The sequence below is a fragment of the Trachypithecus francoisi genome, unplaced genomic scaffold (assembly GCF_009764315.1).
Source record: "Trachypithecus francoisi isolate TF-2019V2 unplaced genomic scaffold, Tfra_2.0 Lachesis_group16, whole genome shotgun sequence".
NCBI lineage: Eukaryota > Metazoa > Chordata > Mammalia > Primates > Cercopithecidae > Trachypithecus > Trachypithecus francoisi.
Window position 1 is genome coordinate 20,353,391 of NW_022681461.1, and position 23,110 is coordinate 20,376,500.

The window sequence follows — 23,110 nt, forward strand, 5'->3', positions numbered from 1 at the left end:
CAAGGCTGGTCTTGAACTCCTGACCTCAAGTAATCTGCCGTCCTTGGTCTCCCAAAATGCTGGGATTACAGGTGTGAGCCACTGCACCCAGCCTGATTTCTTAATATAGATAACGACCTCTTTAAAACATTTTATACAAGGTATGTATGACACGATTGATTATTTTGTTTTATAAGGAAGCCAAACTTTCCTTACATTTCACTAGTGATTGACCGAACTACAACAGATACAAAATTAAAATTTCACATCAGTACTTAAAAATATTACCGGAATGTTAGTGTCCAACTCAATAACCTTATCTTCTGAAGGTGAAGATTCAGTATATTCCTTAAATTCTCTCTCTAACTTCTCAGTGTGCTTTACACTCATTGGCTTCCATCTTGCCTTCTTCTTGGGCTTTGTCTCCCAAACCACATCAGAACTTACATAAGAAAGCAAAGATCATAATATTTAATACTAACTTATTAACATATTTATTTTAACTGGTGTATTACATGAATTACAATACCTTCAGCAAAATTTTACAATAGCCTCAGTCACAAGCGAGCACGTTACAAATTTAAAAACATGAATTCATTCAACTACCTATTAAGCTACTACTCAGGCACTATTCTAGGGGATAGGGCTGTCCGTATCAGTGAACATCTCTGTCATTCTGGAGCTTCATTTTAGTTGGGGAATGAAAATGAATAGTAAACAAAATAAATTAGTAAAATTTAATATGTAGGAGATGAAAATGCTTTTGAAAGAAGAAAATGTAGACAGGGCAAGGGGGATCTGGAGAACTAGAATATGTAAAGTGGTGGGGTCTGCAATATTACAACAGAGTGGCCAACGGGGGACTCACTGAGAAAGTGAGATTTTGGCCACCTTAAAAGAGCTGAGAGAATTAACCAGCAGACAAAAGGAGGAAAACATTTCAGGTGGAGAGGCCTGCTAAAGCAAAGAACCTTAAGCAGGAGGCACACTTGCAGTATATGAAGAAGAGCAAGGAGGCTGGCATGTCAGGAACGCATTAGGAATAGAAAATAAAGTAAGACTTACAGTGGGGGAGCAAATAATGTAAGGCCTTGTAGACCACTGTAAAGACTCTAGGTTTTATTCTGAGTGATATGAGATACCACTGATCGGTTATAAGACAACTAGCAACATAATCTGACTTACATTTTGCTAAGAATATAGTATGTGCTGAAGTGGATGGAAAAAAAAGAGTGGAGTCAAGACTAGAAGCGGGAAAACTTGTTAGTTTACTACAGTAAACCAGATGAAAAATGGTGATGGCCCTGATGAGGCTATTGACAGTGAGATATTAGAAAAGTGGTCAGATCTATGTGCCCTTTGAAGGTAGAACTAGCACTGAACTTCTTGATGAATTAGGTCTGGGGTGCAAGATAAAGACAGGAATCAAAGACAATTTCAATATTTTTGGGCTGCATAACTAGAAGGAACTATTTTTGATTAACTCTGATTGGAAAGCAGGTTTTGGTAGAAGGAGAAAATAAAAAGTTTGGTATATACATATGAAGTTTAAGAAGCCTCTTAGATATCTGAACAGGAATTTTGCATGCACAGTTGGATATACGAAGTCTCAAGGTCAGATGACAGGTGACAGAAGACATACAGAAGAGAGATACTCTGGGCAGTATTTGAAATCATAAAACTGAAATCCACAGACCAGGTCTAAGAGCCTCAAGGCATTTGGCCAATGTAAGCAGTTCAGGGAAGACAAGGAACCAATGAATGAGACTGGATAGGAAGAAAAACCAAGACAGTGAGGTATTCTGGAAGTCAAGTGAAAGACACTACATCAAGGAGGGATCTGTGTTAAATGTTATGAAGCAAAGACCGATAATTCTACACTGGATATGGCATTATGGAGGTCACTGATAATGCTGACAAAACCAGTTTCATGGTGTTTTGAAAGCAAAACTCTGTTTGGAGTGGTTAAAGAGAAAATGGATGAAAAAGAATTGGAGAACACAGGATATGTTAAGTTCCTTTGAAACAGACAGTACATTTGAGGAGTTTAGTTATAAATGCAAACAAAGAAATGAGCAACAGGTAGCAAGGAAAGTAGGTTCAAGAGAATTTTTTATGTTGAGAGAAGTAACACTGAAACAATTCAGTAGAGAGCCAAAAGCTGTTGACTTAGGAGAGATGAAGAAAAGGCCTGCTGGAACAATGTCCTCAAATAGGTAGGAGGAAATGAAGTACAGCGCAAAAGTAGAGAAAAATCTGTTTAAACAGGAGCACATATATCTACTGCAAACTGTTGGGAGTATGTCAGTATAGTAAGTAGTATGCAAATGCCAGTAGACAGGAAGCTGTGACACTTGGGGGTGAGATGGGTCTCTGGAAGTTTGCTTTTGACTGCTTCAATTTTTTCAGTGAAGTGGGATGCAAGGTAGTAAGCTGAGAGAATGGGGGTTTGAGGGGAGACAAAGTATAAAATAGTTATTTAGGATACAGAATGTGAATGGAAGAAATCTAGTTGTACTGAAATTAAAATGCTGAAAGGCCTACAGACTTTATTCTGTTTAAATATTTAAGTTGTTTAATTTTATTTAAGCATTCTATCTGTTTATTCCCTATAGAACTTATATTCATTTAATAAAGGTAGAGACCACGTATTATTCATCTTTGCAGTAACATCACTTAGCTTAGAAGATAACACATAATAGGTCTAAAGGTCTTAAAAATCTATGGTGTATTTTATCTATTTAAATAGTAAAAACATTTTTTGAGAATAAAAATCCTTAAGAAAATAGATTTTAATATTCCTTTTAAGATAGCATTGATTCGATTCAATAAGAGGTCAGGGGCACATATAGATTAATGTACACAAATAACTAAATGTACATCAGTATCATATACCTTTATATATATTCAAGAATTTAACTCAAGTAAAGGATTAAAATTACATTATCCTGGTTATATAGAAGAAATATTCTCACATTAAGCACTAATATATGTAAATTAATTTGAACTTAACTGTTTATGAATAGGAATAATAAGGACATAAGGGAGAGACAAAAGATTTAATGGTGATGTCTTATATGAGAAATGATAAATACAGTGATCACCTTATTAGATCTTATTAGATATTAAAGTGCCAAGGTCAAATTAGAAAGTGATTGTCTTTATGTTAATCCTCCAACAGTTACAGCATATGTACCCTGAGCTGTGCTAGATGGTAATGGAAAATGAACTAAGCATTTTGTATGATATGCAAAACATACTTTCAGTAAGTTGAATAAATATAACTTTTTAGATAAGTGGAAGGATTAACATAATAAGGAGTTTATAAATTTGATTTCTGCCATATTTTTATTTCAAAAGGCAAAACATTCCCTCAAGCATAGTCAAAATTAGCATTACCACAGTGTCAATGAATAGTCAAAGCACAAAATTGAAACTAAATCATTTTAGATTTTACAACAACAATTTCTTAACAATTAGACACTGATCATTTAAATGTATCCAAAATTTAATGCATCTAACCTTGTGATGCCTATATAGGCTACTTCTTGCTTCGTGTAATTGTTGACAAGAGAAATTCCAACATCTTGTAATGCCACTGCAATTTCTTGCTCTGCTAACTCTGCTTTCTCACTTTCATATGTTACTTTAAATACCTTTGGATCTTCAGTGAATAAAATAATGCGTTGTAAACCTTCAAAGAATGAAACTAAATAAATTGTCTTTTTCCCCAAATCTATAGGCATCATCATATCCTAGAACAAAACCACCAAAATACAAAAACAAAAATAAAAAATTAGAATTTGGTCCCAAAGAACATGAAATTTAGATTTTACATTTATAAAATGAGACTATTAATGGCACCTACTTCATGGGGTTAGTGGCAACTAAATGAATTAATATTTGTAGAATACTTGCAAATTTACATTACTGAAATCATCTGATGTTATCTGATATAAAGTTATTACTCATAAAGACAGGCCAGTTGTTTATTTTTTAAATTTAAACATCTTAATAAAATTGAATCTTCCCGTGTAGGCTAATCAGTAACACAAAGTATTTTTTTCTGCTTTATTCTAAGACTACAGCAATTCTAAGACTAAGAATACAGATACATATTAAAGTTGTTTCAGTCTGAAATTCACATTTCCTTTCATAGCTGAATCAAACAGGATAAAAAATATCTTATATCTCAATTGCATGTTCTACAAAGCATGTATATTCATCATGAGGCTATTTCTGCAGGAATCTCACATAAATGTGCTGATATCAGGGTTTTGAGGGTCGATGACACGATAAACATAGCAAATTGTCATAATTAATATTGAGCCATTAATTTCTAGTTAATATTCTGATTTTCAGAAAATTTTACTATATAGCATACATTCACGTTACAATATACAGAAATTAAAAACTGTGAGTTGTTACCATAAAATAATTATCTAGGGATACTTACGTTACTTATAATACTTTCTAAGTATATATATGTATATCACTAAAACCACACTGAGAATCAAGAAAACTAACTTATTTCACTGGTCTTTCTAGTATTTTACAGTGAATGTCTGATTTATCTTTATAAGCTTCAAACTATCACTATGATATAAATATGCAAAGTACTAATCAATAGATGAAATGAATAAGATTATTTTTATATCAAAGTACAATTTTTTTTCCTGAATAAATCTAATAGTCATGAATTTTTAAAACTTAAAGTTAGGCCACTTATAGGCAATCCTCTTAAATACAATGTAAACAATACCCACACCAGACTCCTCAACAGCAGCACTAAAAGACAATGAGAAAATACCACCTACTGATAGGCAGGAAGAAAAAATCACTAGCGGTAAGAGAAAAAAAAAATCAGGAGTCAAATTAAGATGAATTCTGAAGGACAAAAAACTTTAAAAAATGTTCTGGAAGTATTCAAAATGTTACTGAAAAATAGATGCACATAACTTGATCATCATAGCTTGCCACCCAGAAATAAATTTGTTTTAGTTCACTCAGTGGATCCTTAAATGTTCCTTCTAGAAGCTAAATCTACCTAGTATGATTGTCAAGGCAGAGAACATATTTGTTTTTCAGGTGAATGCTGAAAGCACTTCTCTAAACACAACTTTACTCTTTATAACACAGTAGAAGCAAATGATGTAAACAAAATAAGACTACTTTTGGTTTTAAACATTTTTGGTTAAGTCAATACTTAAATACTATTTTCAAGATTTTTGGCAGCTTTTTAGAAGCGTCGCCACAAACAGTCCTTAAAACTAGGAAGGCTGAAAATCAAATATCATTTTTTTTTTTTTTTTCTGAGACGAAGTCTCGCTCTGTCACCAGGCTGGAGTGCAGTGGCGTGACCTTGGCTCACTGCAACCTCCGCCTCCAGGGTTCAACTGATTCTTCTGCCTCACCCTCCTTAGTAGTTGGGACTACAGGCACCTGCCACCATGCCCGGCTAATTTTTGTATTTTTAGTAGAGACGGGGTTTTACCATGTTGGCCAGGCTGGTCACAAACTCCTGACCTGGTGATCTGCTTGCCTTGGCCTCCCAAAGTTAATTTTTGTATTTTTAGGAGAGACAGGGTTTCACCATATTGGCCAGGCTGATCTCGAACTCATGGCTCACCTCGGCCTCCCCAAAGTGCTGGGATTACAGGCGTGAGCCACCACGCCCGGCCCAAATACCTTTTTTAAAAAAGGTTGCTGGGAACACCATAATAACCCAATACTTACATCCTTTTGTGTTACTTCACCATGGCTTTTTCTACATCTCCACTTCAGCCTTCTAGAGCCCACCGGATCAGCCCATGTATAAAACACTGCTTTTCCAGGAGGGAGGGAATCTTCTATTTCACTGAGAGAACTGACATAAGTAGCAAAAATACGCATTAAATTAAATGCAAGTACATTAACAGATTTAAAAAAACCTAAAATAATACTTCATTAATTCTTAGTTCACTAATTGAGATCGGTGATAACAAACTACATTCAACACAACCTGGAACTACTAAGTAGAGGATCAGAAACTGGCATAAGCTGTAGTAGCACTAAGAAGATATGGTATCACAGCAAATTAAAATCAATGATGTTTAAGAGTAGTCCTAAACCATGAAGATTCAATTATAGCCTTTAAGGAGGCAGTCCTTTCCCCCAGACATCTCAACAAGAAGGTACCTACGTTTGAAAAAAGAAAATCTGAAATTTTACATATTTACACCATATTAAATAGACAATATTCAGACTCACAACAAACTCTGACAGTCCTCATCAGAGTCAACAATGAACAAGCTTTTGCCACACTTGCTTCACCTCTTCCATTTTTCTTTCTTTGAAGCATTTCAAAATAAATTGTAGATATCAAGTCAGTTTTACCCCTACATACTTCAAATACATTTTTTAGTGGAACATCATTTTATATAGCTACAATGCTATTATCAGTGTTTATATTCTTAAGAAATGATCATAAAAACCATGCCTCATCATCTAGACTTACACCATCAAGAGTTACTGTATTTGTGATAATCTTACCTTTGATTGTATTGAACAAGTTCATTCTTTGTGTGATTTATTAAGAGGAATGTAGCTGCTCCATCATGATAATCTAAAAATGTAATAACTGTAGAATGCTCGGCCAAATTCACTTCTGCTATAATACCTCCAAGCTAGAAGAAAGAAAAAGAAAACATTTTTAATATAATCATTTTCCCAAGAATATTAACTAACAACATTTAAGAATAGACTACTCATAACTTGATAATTAATTTTTGGGATGATTGAGAAAACAATTCAGAATTTTGTATTGCATTTCTGGAAATCTATAATCTCAATCACTGTATTACAGACAGATGACATTCCAGATGTGGTATATTCTAGTATTCCAGGCATTCCAACTAACTTTTTATATAACAATTAAATTATCTTACATCTCTGTTTCCTTTTACAAAAAGAAATGTTTGTTCATTTTTGGGGAAAGAGGAAAAATCAACAGAAGAAATTATTTGATACAAAAAATAAATAAAATACCAGTCAGTATATTTTAGCTTTTCTAATGACATATGCCAAACACACACACACACACACACAAACAAAGCCACTTACCTCGTTATCCAGACGCAATAGAATACAATTTTCTTGCTTGTTAAAATATATCCTTTTGGGAGGATCTTCACTCCCTTCAACTTGAATAAGAAGTTTACTAGAAGCATCCTCAGGCCAAAAGGGGATACACTAAAATATACATTATATATGTTTATAAAAATAAACAGATTTCACCATAAATACATAAATCATCTTAATATTCCCATCAGAGTATACTTGAACTTTAAAAAAATTTCTTTTAACACTGCTCTAGTTATTGGGTTGCTTAAACAGCTGTAAACTTTCAACTTGAAGATGGGTTGTCACTTGTCAGCACTATGCACACAAGAAGCAGTGGACAGCAAATTGAAGAGCTATGGTAAGTGAACTGCTGGTGAGAAAAGAGACTTTAATGTGGTCATGATCTTACAGAGAAGGGTTGAAAAATCAGCAAGAAACCTGAGCTGAGAACTGGGACACAGATCAGGTTTAAAACAAGTGTACATTCAGTTACTAAACATCAAAATCAGGTATGAACATTGGAAATTAGGCAGAAGTCAAAGTATACAAAAATGGTAAGTCAGAACATGTATTAAATCTAGCATCTGGTTGTCAAATAAGGGTAAAAAAGTAAAAGTAGTATTCAAAGTTCAGAGTAGGAAGGAAGTTCGGAATTTTATGAAATAACTTCAACATGAGTGATCTGGAAACCAAACTAAAAGAAGAGGAGATAGTCAAGGTACCAGAAAGAAGACTGGACAAAAGAATCTAGAAACAGAGCTAAAAGAACAAGAATGAAGAACAGACTTGTCTGTAAGCTATTAAGTCAACTCCTGACGAGACTGATCCTTTCATATATTTCAATGAGACTGCTCATGTGTGATACCTGATCATCATTACATGACTTGAGGACAATGTAGCAGAACCTGGTTGTTATAGTTAAGTATCTTAGCTTGTTAAAGACAGTTTTATTCAACCATAAAAAGGAATTAATGGAACAAGATATGAGACATGCTTAGGAACATAACCTGACTTTGTGCACAGCCAGGGCACTGCAGTCTTAAGGATTCAAGCAATCCTGTCCCAAAGCTTTTACCTATGTCTGCATTCCTAGCCCAGGCACTTCATTTGGAGGCTCTTTATGAGAGCTTTGCGGCAGAGGCCTTCCTTGGGAGCTCCTGCAGGACCTCTTTATCAGGGAGACAGGAAGAGCCTGAGCTGAGAACTGGGACACAGATGATCAGTTTAAAACAAGGGTATGGTCACTTCACAAAAAGTGAAGACACTTTTTGTCTACTCTCAGTGCTCATTCCTAGCTCCTCCTCTTTGTCCTACTCCATTCCCCAGGTCCATAAAACTGCCGGACACTGTTCAAGGTTTCATAGACAGTGAGACAAGCCCCATGTCTTGTGCCGATCCACTTGACCCTTGTCCAATGCCATTCCAGAATAGGTGGTAATTGTGCTTTCTCTGATTTAGCCTCCTGCTTACACAGGTTGAGTATCCCCTGTTCGAGATGCTTGGTACCAGAAGTGTTTCAGATTCTGGACTTCTTTTGGATTTTGGAATATTTGCATATATATAATGAGATATCTTGGGGATGGTACCTAAGTCTAAACATAAAATTCATTTATGTTTCACATTCACCTTATACACATAGCCCAAAAGTAATTTTATACTATATTTAAATAATTTTGTGCATGAAACAAAGTTTGTACATATTGTACCATCAGAAAGAGAATGTGTCACTATCTTAACCACCCATGTTGACAATCTGTGGCTGTGTGGCATCACCATCATTCCTGACTCTCAATTTGTGTTACCAATAAACAACCATTTTCTTACACTTATTTACACATAAAGTACTTAACAGTAAAAAAAAAAATGACAGTTAAGAAAGTGAAAAAAATAAAGTGTCAGGTGTAGAATTTTTCACTTGTGGCATCATGTTGGCACTTGAAAAGTTCTGGATTTTGGAATATTTCAAATTTTAGAGCATTTTTGATTTCATATTTTCAGATTAAGGATGCTCAATCTTTACTATCACAGTAAGTGATTAAACGTTTGACTGTTACTTTCATTGTGGCTTGTCTTAATCAGCTACTCCAACACCTGGCAGCTCAGCTCTCTCCTCCTCAGCTGAGCTCTTGACAATTGCTAACTTTCTCATTTCCTCGAAGTCACTGTTCAAATGTGACTCCAATGAGTCACCTTACATAAAATTAGAGACCATCCCTGGCTCTCGAACTCTTAATATCCCTTATCCTACATTAGACTTTCCTACATTAGACTTGTCACTTTGAAACATACTATATACTAATTGATTATGGTATTATTAATGTTTCCCCCTTATACCCACTGAAATGTAAACTACACAAAGATGGGAACTTGTGCCTTTAAATAGTATATTGCAAGTCACATAAAAATAAACAATATTTGTTGAAAGAATGAATAGACTTGAAAAAAGGTGAAATTTCTGGGAATAAGAACTATAATTATTCAAATACTCAGTTGAAGACTTACATAGTAGTTCTGATACAGCAAAAGTGAAAAAAAATTGAAAGATGTATATATAGAACTTACCCAGAATGAAGCAAAGAGAGTTGGAAAATATAAAAGAGCTATTAAGAGACATGGAAGATAGAGTATGAACATCCAACATGTCTGATTTAAAGGCTTAGATGGGAAAAATGGAAGAATGGAGGAGAGGCAATATTTAAAGAGACAGTAGTAGCAAATTTTACAGAAAGCATGAAATACTTTAATCCACAGATCTAGGAGTAAAGCACCTCAAGCAGGGTAAATAAAAGGAAACCACATATAGACATATAGCAGCATGACCGCAGAACATCAAAGACAAAGAGAAGAAAGACTGTGAAGGTAGTCAGAGAGATCTATCTACCTATCTATCTATCTATCTATCTGTCTATCTATCTGTCTATTTTCTCCTCTTCTCTTCTCTCTCTTTCTTTTGCAATTGCAAGATTTAATAGAATGAAAACGGAGCTCCCATAAAATTGGAGGGGATCCAAAGGGGGTTGCTGTTGCCCCATGGAACGCCTGGGTTTATATCCCAATCACTGTCCCTCTCGCTGTGCTCCAGCCAGAGAGATTTTTCTAGAGACACCGATGGTATTTACCTTCAAAACCAGCCCTAAAGGAAATGCTAAAGAATATACTTCAAGAATAATCCCAACAAGGATGGTTTTATATGCAAAAAGGAATAATGAATAGAAACAGCAAACACTTCTCTAATCCTAACTTTTAGAATAAAAGTTCTTCAAAAATAAAATATTCCATTAACCTCTGTCAGTCATTCAGAAAACTCTTATTCAAAGGTTTAATGATGGCATAGAATCAACATTTCTTCTAAGTTACTACTCTCCTCAAATAACTAGAGAAGAGTCTGGCTTAACCTACTCTCTGAAGGCATTCCTAATAGCTTCCTAGAGAGAATAAATAATTTCCCTCTCTTTGATGCATTTATACCTTATCTAGTCTTTGGCTGCTGTATTTAACCAAAGTGGTTAGTAATTGTTAAACATCTACCTCCCTTAACAAGCTGGGCATTCCTAGTTATCTAATTATTAAAAATTGAACCTTGCCATCTATCTAGAGCCGGGCACAAATATTCAATGAAGATTCATGAAACTAAAACAAAACTGGAGTAAGCGGAGAGTTAAAACATTACATGGTGACTTTAGGTATCTAACATTAAGGAGAAAATTGAATCCAAAAGGTATATTTCTGAAATTCATCTACCCACCTGCTCCAAATCAAGAGAGAGCCATTTATCAGTTCCTTCTTCAGCCACTGATATACGGTATTTGCTTTTGTTTTTAATCATATAAAAAGGGGTAAATGTCACAATTCTAGTAATGTTAAAACTGCTCAGGTCTATAGTGACACCAACCTAAGAAAAATAAAATTAACAGTTCAAAAACTGTTATGTATCATAACATCCTTATAAAATTTAATTAAGTAGTTAATAGAAACATTTAAAATAAAAGTTTCTTGATAAGCACAGAATGAACTCACTTGATAGTCCATTTTCAGGCCTTTACATTTAACAGCTCCATGACTACCAACAGTATCAATTGAAAACTGATCGGACAATTCACTATCAGTTACCATAAGTTGAACCTAGGAAAAAATATTCCAAATACATTACAATTTAGGTACCTTTAAAAATTCCTGCTTAAACTGATAAAAATTAGTTTTTAGCATAAACAAAATATTACACTGTTAATGCACTAAACCTTTATAATATTAAATTCTAACCTTTTTGGCCTCAAATATTTAACAAGTTATTTCTATCCAAGTTTCATAATATTTATTCTAAGAATTTTAAAACTAAAAAGCGACAAGCAGATAAAGACAAGGGAAAAACAGAATAAACAATGCATACCTTATTGTTATTAAAAAAGTGATTTGGCTGAAAAGAAAAGAGAACTGGCTTTTTATAATTAGGTGGATGCTTTCGATGAATTCCATCTGCTTTGTACTGTAACATGCGACCAGTTTTGTTGACCATCCAATAAGGACTATGAAATGCCACAATTGTCTGACCAGTATTATAAGTCATATGGACAGCAATATCTAAATCAGTCTTTTCCATTTCTGTAACACAGGTAAAATTGACAAAACTAATGTCTTGCTGATTAGGCTTTATGTGATATTCACTTGTCCAATCGTGATTGAGATAGTCAAGTAATTTTAAATGTAGCCTGGCTTTATCCAACTGTACAGTACAAATCTGGGCTGAATGTCCTTCACTTAGAGTAAAAACCGAATTTTCAATTCCCTGTAATAAAAAAAAAAAAAAATTAATGTTGCAGAATAATATGCCTCAAATTTCTATTTATTTACTCCAAATGCTGCACAAAATGCTTTTGAAGCACCTATCAGAACAAGTCAGAAGACTTACATTCAAGTTCTAACTTTGTCAGATGTGTAAACCTCTACACAGGATTTAATCTGAGATTTGAGCTACTGTATTTGTAAAGTGGTCTAAATGACTTACTTCAAAGGATAAACTGTGAAGATTAGATTAAATAACATAATGGGAAACTCCCCTGGAAATTATAAACATAAAACACTACAATTGGTAAAACAACAGCAAAAAGACAATCTTAACCACTAGTGATTTTTGTTTTGAAAACAACAAAACAATGTAAAATGTGGGCAAAAACTGATGGTAATCCAAAATAAGCAATCCCTACTACCTCCACAATCACTCATCACCCATTTCCAATCACTATTTATATTATTACATCGTATGTATCTCTCCAAGCTGTTCATTTCCCTCGACCCACCCTTCTATTATCTTAGTTCATGTCACTATATGATCTCTCAGTTTAAGAGTCTCCTAACTGCTCTTTTCCCCTCTAGTCCCTTCCCCATACCATGGCTCAATTGTCTTTCTAAAGACTGATCATATCCTTTGGAAACTGGCAGACAGAATGTGATCACTAAAAGCATCCAATTAAAAGTTCTATGAGAATAGAAACATAAATTGACAGTACATCTGAATATCTCACCCGTTTTTCCAGCATCTCTATCTTGTTCTCTTCCTATTATTATAATATAGGAATCTCTTCATCTCATGATTTTAAATTAATTAAAGCAAAAGTAAGGAGTTCTTGATTTTTTTACAAGTTAAATAATATTCCACAAAATAACAATGGTGGTGGTAGTGCTAGAGTGATAAATAAATGGCAACCCTTGTCTGTCAGGCACTGTACCAAATCCTTTACAGATACAATCTGATTTGATTTCCCCCATGTCTTAACCAAGCAAATTTTATTATTATTCTCATTTTATAGACTACAACAAAAGATTTACAAAAGCAATAAAGCCTGCTTAAGAACATACAGCTAGCAAGTGCCAGAGTTAGGATGCAATTTCAAATCTGACAGCAAAGTATAAATTCTTAACCATTATGATAATTTGTTACTCAATATGGAAATGCACATTTAAAACCATAAATATGTAAACTTTTTCCTCCAAAAGAGACATGTATCAGAAAAGTGTAAACTGCTGGGTATAGTGGCTTGCGCCTGTAATTCCAGCACTTTGGGAGGCCAAAGCAGGAGGATCACTTGAGCCCAAGAGCTCAAGACAAGCCATAGTGAGTCCCTGTCTCTACAAAATTACAAATTAAAAAAAGTTATCGAGGCATGGCATGCATCTGTAGTCCCAGCTCCTCAGGGGGCTGAGGAGGAAGGATCACGTGAGCCTAGAAGTTTGAGGCTACAGTGAGCTATGCACTCCAGTCTGAGCAACAGAGAGAAACCTGTTTTTTTAAAAAGCAAACAAATGGTAATTCTAAAGGTAAAATAAACTTATAATAGATGACAATGAAGAACTACTTTCTTCCATCTGATAAGCCTCGCAAATGAAATAGTCACATAAAATCTTAAGATGTACGGATTCCTATGTTATAACAACAGGAAGAAACCACACCATCTGTTAAAACAAAGAGTATGTAAGAAAAAAAGCAACTTTACCAAGTATACAATATTTTAAGAAAATCAGCACTAAAAGAATACAATATAATGTAGCTGGCTTTTTTTGTCACTGAAGTCTAGTTCTTAAATGTTATTTCAATAATAATTCTCATACTTGTTGCAAAAGAATATCTGCATTACCTATTTTACTAGTATTCTAATTTTTATTAGATCTTTAAAATAGTTTTTATTGTTCTTAATCTTAAAAAACTGAAACTACAAAATCAAAAACAGGAAGGCACTAAAACAATTTGCTGATACCTCTATATAATAAGCAATTTTGTAAGGAAGAAGATTTCGGAGCAGGATAGGTGGCCACAAATGTATTATGTATGGTAAATCCCAACCATCTTCTGAATACACTGATAGAGACGTTAAATTATCTTTTTCTGGAACAATATTAATGAGAAATGACTGCTTAGAAGGGTTTTTAGATCTACATTTCTTCTTTAGAAGAGCACCATCATTTTTCACAATCTCTTCAAAGTCAATTCCTTCACACATTTGATAGTCCTCATCTTCTGGCTTCAGAAAAAGGAATGATCTGCATGAGATTAAATGATACAGTTTAAAATGCTTAAAGGAAAACATATTAAACTATATAATTACAACTTTAGAATAACAAACTTACCTCCTTTCATAATACTGTAATAAATTTTTATATTTTCATATACTTTTTAGATATAAGTAAGATAGATAAATAGATATCACCTTAACTTTCTGGAAGCTCATCAAGTTGTTTGACTTTTAAGAGGAGAATATTTTTCTTGCAAACTTACTATCTTAAAAGTATACTTATCAGATAAATGGTTTCATATAAAAATACATAAATCGTATCAGTTATATATGCAAAGCAAACCACATGGAATCATTTGTGACTTGTACATATAACTGCAAGAATTTGGCTTTTCTGGATATGTGGGCCTAAAAGGAAATAAATGCCATGACTGAATTCATAAACTAAAAAAAATTACTATTGAAAAAATAATCACAAGCTTTCCAACATTAATCAAATGAAAGTTTTCAATCGATATTTAACTTTATTAAAATGTGGGCCATAGATGCAGAAGAGTGTTTTTGTTTTTGTTTTTTACAGCAGTATGATATTTTACTTTATTTTTTTTTTCTGCTTTAGCAGTTTTTTTTTTTTTTAATTATATTTTAGGTTCTGTGATACATATGCAGAACGTGCAGGTTTGTTACAGAGGCATACACATGCCACAGTGGTTTGCTGCACCCATCAACTGATCATCTACATTAAGTATTTCTCCTAATGCTCTCCCTCCCCTTGCTCCCCAACTCCCAACAGGCCCCAGTGAGTGATGTTCTCCTCCCTGTGTCCATGAGTTCTCATTGTTCAACTCCCACTTATGATTGAGAACATGCAGTGTTGGTTTTTTTGTTCCTGTGTTAGTTTGCTGAGAATGATGGTTTCCAGCTTCACTCATGTCCCTGCAAAGGACATGAACTCACTCTATTTTATGGCTGCATAATATTTCATGCTGTATACGTGCCATATTTTCTTTATCCAGTCTATCACTGATGGGCATTTGGGCTGGTTCCAAGTCTTTGCTACTGGGAACAGTACTGCAATAAATATATGTGTGTATCTGTCTTTATAGTAGAATGATTTATTGTAGTTCTTTGGTATATAGCCAGTAATCGGATTGCTGGGTCAAATGGTATTTCTGGTTCTAGATCCTTGAGGAATCACCACACTGTCTTCCACAATGGTTGAACTAATTTATACTCCCACCAGCAGTGTAAAAGCATTACTATTTCTCCACATCCTCTCCAGCATCTATTGTGTCCTGACTTTTTAATGATTACCATTCTAATTGGCATGAGACGGTATCTCATTGTTGTTTTGATTTGCATTTCTCTAATCACCAGGAATGATGAGCTTTTTTCCATACGTTTGTTGGCCGCATAAATGTCTTCTTTTGAGAAGTGTCTGTTCATATCCTTCACCCACTTTTTGATGGGGTTGTTTTTTCTTATAATTTTTTTTCAGTTCTTTGTAGATTCTGGATATTAGTCCTTTGTCAGATGGACAGACTGCAAAAATTTTCCCCCATTCTGTAGGTTGCCCGTTCACTCTGATGGTAGTTTCTTTTGCTGAGCAGAAGCTCTTTAGTTTAATTAGATCCCATTTGTCAATTGTGGCTTTTGTTGTCATTGCAGAAGAGTGGTTTTAAGAAAATGGTGACAAAACTATTGGTTGTCACATGGTTAATCTTTATATTTGAATATTACATTGTTTACATTTCAGCAATATTTTATATTCAATAATTTTTGAACCCACACTGTAGCCAAGATTAAACATTTCAGAAATATTTTTATATTTGTAAAAATTATTAGCTATAATTATGACACTGTCCTTTATAGATGAACAACAGTCAACACTATCTCCAATCCTGATTATTTTCCTAAGTTCTACACCTAAAATGTTAAATATCTGTGATATATTTCTGTAATAATTTCTGATGGCACCTTAAATTTGCTAGACTGAACACTGAACCACTCTACATGTATTTTGAATTTGCTAGACTGAACACTGAACCACTCTGCACACACTTTTCTGCATGTCTTTTTTCGACTTCCAGCTACTGGCACCCTGGACTTTGACACAATATTAGACTTCCTTCTTCCCTGACTGAAGCATATAAATTATTTGTCAAAAGAGTTAACAGATACAGCCGATTCTACTTCTACTTCCTTCTCTAATTTTCATTATATTTTCCACTCTTACTTCTAACACTTAAAGGTAAAACCTTATTTTTTTCCAAATTAAACTAATGGTAATACACTTACCCAGTTTATCAAAACATTTATTGGACCTATTATGTACCAACAAGGCAAAATTGAAAACAAATAAGTAAGATCATAATCAGGTGGGAAATGTAATGTTAAAAGATAACTACTGCACTGTGATAGGTACCAAAACACATGTATAGAGTAGACTGAGGGCAGAGTGGTTGGCTCTTTCTAGACAGACTGCAAGGTGTTTGCAGAAGTGACAATTTTCCCAAAAAGGGTGTTCTGAAGAGAAGATCCGAGTAAGAGAAATATAAAAGGTCAAAGGAAATTTCAAGGAATGAATGAAGAAAACAGGAAAGAAAGATAATCAATGACAGGAGGTTTTAAATGAGAAGATACAGTAGTGTGAATGGTCTTGAAACAGAACATCAAATGATCTGAGACAAGAAGAAAAAAACAGATGAAACTAAAAGACGGAGATAAAATTTATAAAAATGGAGCAAGAAAATGAGAGAGCAACCATCTAACTGTGAACTTAAATTATCTTTCAAATTTTATCTTCCAACATGCACTCTACATTCCAATGAATTCCCAACTATTCCTTATAACACTATGCTTTCATGCTTCCTTATCTTTGTTCATGCATGCCTTCCTCTTAGCCTTTTCCATCTAATCTCCATATTACTATATTACATATGTTACTGTACTTCACGTATCTTGCCCAGGAGTCAGTCATTAATCCCTTTTATGTTTTCCATAGTTTTTGGCAACTGTAACACTTTCTGTAACTCTCCAAAACCCACTGTTTCCTACGTCATACATTTATGTAATATATCCATCTTTTGATGGCAATAGCTACATGCAATTCTTCTTGGTATTGAGTGTCTCATCCACAGAAAACCTTGATAAATATTTGTTAAATGAATAAAAGAATCAGTATATTTAAATTCTATTTAAATATTTTAATAAAATATAAATTGTTTTCCTATATTTATCTGCATCTATGCTTATCTGTACCATTAATCTAAGAATAGAAACAGAATAGAGAAAGATAACTGTTTGTTAAGACCTCACATCTTAAATATACGTGCACCTACACTGAAGTACTAGACTAAAAGAATACCTAGATCGTGAGTTCGAGACCAGCCTGACCAAAATGGAGAAATCCCATCTCTGCTAAAAATACAAAATTAGCTGCGCGTGGTGGTGCATGCCTGTAATCCCAGCTACTTAGGAGGCTGAGGCAGGAGAATCGCTTGAACCTGGGAGCTGAGATCCCGCCATTGCACTCCAGCCTGGGCAACAAGAGCGAAACTCCATCTCAAAAAAAAAAAAAAAAGAAAGAAAGAAAAATAAAAATGCCTAATGAAAAATCCAAGCTGGTTAGTCACTGATAGTTCTAGTTAAGATGAAGTACTTAATCAGTAACAATTCTCATTAAGATGAATTAATCACTACTAATTCTCATTAAGATGGATTAACTATCATGTAACAAATTAATATTCAGCCTTGGGGAAAAAAAGTATAAAGGTACTGTTTTCTCTATTACGGAGAGAGACACAAAATATATAGCAGAAATATATTAAAAAGTAGAGTATCATTAACTTTTATTATCCAAGAAGAAAATGAAAGTTCTTCACAGAAATTTTTAAATATATCTTACATGCCATATTTCATCTAGTCTTGTAACCCACCCCAAATCATCTCTAGAGCAAGATGAGATATTGTAAATGATTATTTTGTTGTTCTCTCAACAATACAATTCTTTCCCTCAGCAAGTCTGAACTAAGCAATAAAACATTCATTAGATTTAGCAGGTCGATCTATGTGAAAATACGTGCCTAAAACTGCTAGACTGTCTTCAGAGAATTGAGGATCCCATTCTGAACTTCTGGACAAGGGCACAGGTAAGCACCGTTTGCAGTTCTGCCTCTATCCTTCTGTAGCACTGAGGTAAGTACCTATTTCTAGTGTGTATTCTAAAATGGTATTTAAACAAACTACAATGCTTAATCCTGAGGAAAGTTTTATTCTCCAATAGGGTTCAATTTCCATATAAGAGATTATTTTCAATTTCAGATTATATATCTTGACTAATACTTACTTGTTATGATATAAATCTATAAGACCAGCTCATATTTTGTTATAATTTTAATATTTTCTTAAAACATATCTTGTATCAAATTTAATTACTTTAAAAATTTAAAATTAATGTAGTATATACTTCTATTTACAACTCCATCCCTGAACAATGAACAAATATGAAAAGGATAAAATATTCTGTTTACTAAAGGAATGTCAAAAAATTCTATTATAAAACCTTTGAGAAGTAAAATTTACTTCATAATAGTATAAATTCAGAAACCATCAGGCATCATCTATTAGACATTTTAAAAACTCTTTTTTTTTTTTTTTTTGAGACAGCAAAGCTTCAGTTTATTGGTTAACAGCTGTGACTCTCAAGTTAGACTGGTCTTGTTTTTTTTTTTTTTTTTTATTATACTTTAAGTTCTAGGGTACATGTGCATAACGTTTATATCATGTATAACTCCCCAATGCAATCCCTCCCTCCTCCCCCCTCCCCATGATAGGCCCCAGTGTGTGATGTTCCCCTTCCCGAGTCCAAGTGATCTCATTGTTCAGTTCCCACCTATGAGTGAGAACATGCGGTGTTTGGTTTTCTCTTCTTGTGATACTTTGCTGAGAATGATGGATTCCAGCTGCATCCATGTCCCTACAAAGGACGCAAACTCATTCTTTTTTATGGCTGCATAGTATTCCATGGTGTATATGTGCCACATTTTCTTAATCCAGTCTGTCACAGATGGACATTTGGGTTGATTCCAAGTCTTTGCTATTGTGAATAGTGCCGCAATAAACATACGTGTGCATGTGTCTTTGTAGTAGAATAATTTATAATCCTTTGGGTATATACCCAGTAGTGGGATGGCTGGGTCATATGGTACATCTAGTTCTAGATCCTTGAGGAATCGCCATACTGTTTTCCATAATGGTTGAACTAGTTTACAATCCCACCAACAGTGTAAAAGTGTTCCTATTTCTCCACATCCTCTCCAACACCTGTTGTTTCCTGACTTCTTAATGATTGCCATTCTAACTGGTGTGAGATGGTATCTCATTGTGGTTTTGATTTGCATTTCTCTGATGGCGAGTGATGAGGAGCATTTTTTCATGTGTCTGTTGGCTGTATGGATGTCTTCTTTTGAGAAATGTCTGTTCATATCCTTTCCCCACTTTTTGATGGGGTTGTTTGTTTTTTTCTTGTATATTTGTTTGAGTTCTTTGTAGATTCTGGATATTAGCCCTTTGTCAGATGAGTAGGTTGCAAAAATTTTCTCCCATTCTGTAGGTTGCCTGTTCACTCTGATGGTAGTTTCTTTGGCTGTGCAAAAGCTCTTTAGTTTAATGAGATCCCATGTGTCAATTTTTGCTTTTGCTGCCGTTGCTTTTGGTGTTTTAGACATGAAGTCCTTGCCCATGCCTATGTCCTGAATGGTACTACCTAGATTTTCTTCTAGGTTTTTATGGTATTAGGTCTAACATTTAAGTCTCTGATCCATCTTGAATTAATTTTCGTATAAGGAGTAAGGAAAGGATCCAGTTTCAGCTTTCTACTTATGGCTAGCCAATTTTCCCAGCACCATTTATTAAATAGGGAATCCTTTCCCCATTTCTTGTTTTTGTCAGGTTTGTCAAAGATCAGATGGCTGTAGATGTGTGGTATTATTTCTGAGGACTCTGTTCTGTTCCATTGGTCTATATCTCTGTTGTGGTACCAGTACCATGCTGTTTTAGTTACTGTAGCCTTGTAGTATAGTTTGAAGTCAGGTAGCGTGACGCCTCCAGCTTTGTCCTTTTGACTTAGGATTGTCTTGGCAATGCGGGCTCTTTTTTGGTTCCATATGAACTTTAAAGCAGTTTTTTCCAATTCTGTGAAGAAAGTCATTGGTAGCTTGATGGGGATGGCATTGAATCTATAAATAACCTTGGGCAGTATGGCCATTTTCACGATATTGATTCTTCCTATCCATGAGCATGGTATGTTCTTCCATTTGTTTGTGTCCTCTTTGATTTCACTGAGCAGTGGTTTGTAGTTCTCCTTGAAGAGGTCCTTTACATCCCTTGTAAGCTGGATTCCTAGGTATTTTATTCTCTTTGAAGCAATTGTGAATGGAAGTTCATTCCTGATTTGGCTCTCTGCTTGTCTGTTACTGGTGTATAAGAATGCTTGGGATTTTTGCACATTAATTTTGTATCCTGAGACTTTGCTGAAGTTGCTTATCAGCTTAAGGAGATTTTGGGCTGAGACAATGGGATTTTCTAAATATACAATCATGTCATCTGCAAACAGGGACAATTTGACTTCTTCTTTTCCTAACTGGATACCCTTGATTTCTTTCTTTTGCCTGATTGCCCTAGCCAGAACTTCCAACACTATGTTGAATAGGAGTGGTGAGAGAGGGCATCCCTGTCTTGTGCCAGTTTTCAAAGGGAATTTTTCCAGTTTTTGCCCATTCAGTATGATATTAGCTGTGGGTTTGTCATAAATAGCTCTTATTATTTTGAGGTACGTTCCATCAATACCGAATTTATTGAGCGTTTTTAGCATAAAGGGCTGTTGAATTTTGTCAAAAGCCTTTTCTGCATCTATTGAGATAATCATGTGGTTCTTGTCTTTGGTTCTGTTTATATGCTGGATTACGTTGATTGATTTGCGAATGTTGAACCAGCCTTGCATCCCAGGGATGAAGCCCACTTGATCATGGTGGATAAGCTTTTTGATGTGCTGCTGAATCCGGTTTGCCAGTGTTTTATTGAGAATTTTTGCATCGATGTTCATCAGGGATATTGGTCTAAAATTCTCTTTTTTTGTTGTGTCTCTGCCAGGCTTTGGTATCAGGATGATGTTGGCCTCATAAAAAGAGTTAGGGAGGATTCCCTCTTTTTCTATTGACTGAAATAGTTTCAGAAGGAATGGTACCAGCTCCTCCTTGTACCTCTGGTAGAATTCAGCTGTGAATCCATCTGGTCCTGGACTTTTTTTGGTGGGTAGGCTATTAATAATTGCCTCAATTTCAGAGCCTGCTATTGGTCTATTCAGGGATTCAACTTCTTCCTGGTTTAGTCTTGGGAGAGTGTAAGTGTCCAGGAAATTATCCATTTCTTCTAGACTTTCTAGTTGATTTGCGTAGAGGCATTTATAGTATTCTCTGATGGTTGTTTGTATTTCTGTGGGGTCGGTGGTGATATCCCCTTTATCATTTTTTATTGCGTCTATTTGATTCCTCTCTCTTTTCTTCTTTTTTAGTCTTGCTAGCGGTCTGTCAATTTTGTTGATCTTTTCAAAAAACCAACTCCTGGATTCATTGATTTTTTGGAGGGTTTTTTGTGTCTCAATCTCCTTCACTTCTGCTCTGATCTTAGTTATTTCTTGCCTTCTGCTAGCTTTTGAATGTGTTTGCTCTTGCCACTCTAGTTCTTTTAATTGTGATGTTAGAGTGTCAATTTTAGATCTTTCCTGCTTTCTCTTGTGGGCATTTAGTGCTATAAATTTCCCTCTACACACTGCTTTAAATGTGTCCCAGAGATTCTGGTATGTTGTATCTTTGTTCTCATTGGTTTCAAAGAACATCTTTATTTCTGCTTTCATTTCGTTATGTACCCAGTAGTCATTCAGGAGCAGGTTGTTCAGTTTCCATGTAGTTGAGCGGTTTTGAATGAGTTTCTTAGTCCTGAGTTCTAGTTTGATTGCACTGTGGTCTGAGAGACAGTTTGTTATAATTTCTGTTCTTGTACATTTGCTGAGGAGTGCTTTACTTCCAATTATGTGGTCAATTTTGGAATAAGTGCGATGTGGTGCTGAGAAGAATGTATATTCTGTTGATTTGGGGTGGAGAGTTCTATAGATGTCTATTAGGTCCGCTTGGTGCAGAGATGAGTTCAATTCCTGGATATCCTTGTTAACTTTCTGTCTCGTTGATCTGTCTAATGTTGACAGTGGAGTGTTGAAGTCTCCCATTATTATTGTATGGGAGTCTAAGTCTCTTTGTAGGTCTCTAAGGACTTGCTTTATGAATCTGGGTGCTCCTGTATTGGGTGCATAGATATTTAGGAGAGTTAGCTCTTCCTGTTGAATTGATCCCTTTACCATTATGTAATGGCCTTCTTTGTCTCTTTTGATCTTTGATGGTTTAAAGTCTGTTTTATCAGAGACTAGGATTGCAACCCCTGCTTTTTTTGTTCTCCTTTTGCTTGGTAGATCTTCCTCCATCCCTTTATTTTGAGCCTATGTATGTCTCTGCATGTGAGATGGGTCTCCTGAATACAGCAGACTGATGGGTCTTGACTCTTGATCCAGTTTGCCAGTCTGTGTCTTTTAATTGGAGCATTTAGTCCATTGACATTTAAGGTTAATATTGTTATGTGTGAACTTGATCCTGTCATTATGATATTAACTGGTTATTTTGCTCGTTAGTTGATGCAGTTTCTTCCTAGCCTCGATGGTCTTTACATTTTGGCATGTTTTTGCAATGGCTGGTACCGCTTGTTCCTTTCCATGTTTAGGGCTTCCTTCAGGGTCTCTTGTAAGGCAGGCCTGGTGGTGACAAAATCTCTAAGCATTTGCTTATCTGTAAAGGATTTTATTTCTCCTTCACTGATGAAGCTTAGTTTGGCTGGATATGAAATTCTGGGTTGAAAATTCTTTTCTTTAAGAACGTTGAATATTGGCCCCCACTCTCTTCTGGCTTGTAGAGTTTCTG

At 34.9% G+C, this 23,110-nt stretch overlaps 1 protein-coding gene across 1 annotated transcript in view; it reads right to left on the bottom strand.

The window, feature by feature from the left end:
- Positions 1-23,110, bottom strand: part of VPS13A (vacuolar protein sorting 13 homolog A) — a 254,826-nt gene that overhangs the window by 61,415 nt on the left and 170,301 nt on the right. The window contains 9 exon segments of the mRNA XM_033237043.1: positions 268-421; positions 3,502-3,734; positions 5,716-5,845; positions 6,511-6,644; positions 7,081-7,209; positions 10,826-10,972; positions 11,098-11,202; positions 11,468-11,863; positions 13,830-14,112. Of these exon segments, the coding sequence (XP_033092934.1) occupies positions 268-421; positions 3,502-3,734; positions 5,716-5,845; positions 6,511-6,644; positions 7,081-7,209; positions 10,826-10,972; positions 11,098-11,202; positions 11,468-11,863; positions 13,830-14,112 (1,711 nt within the window).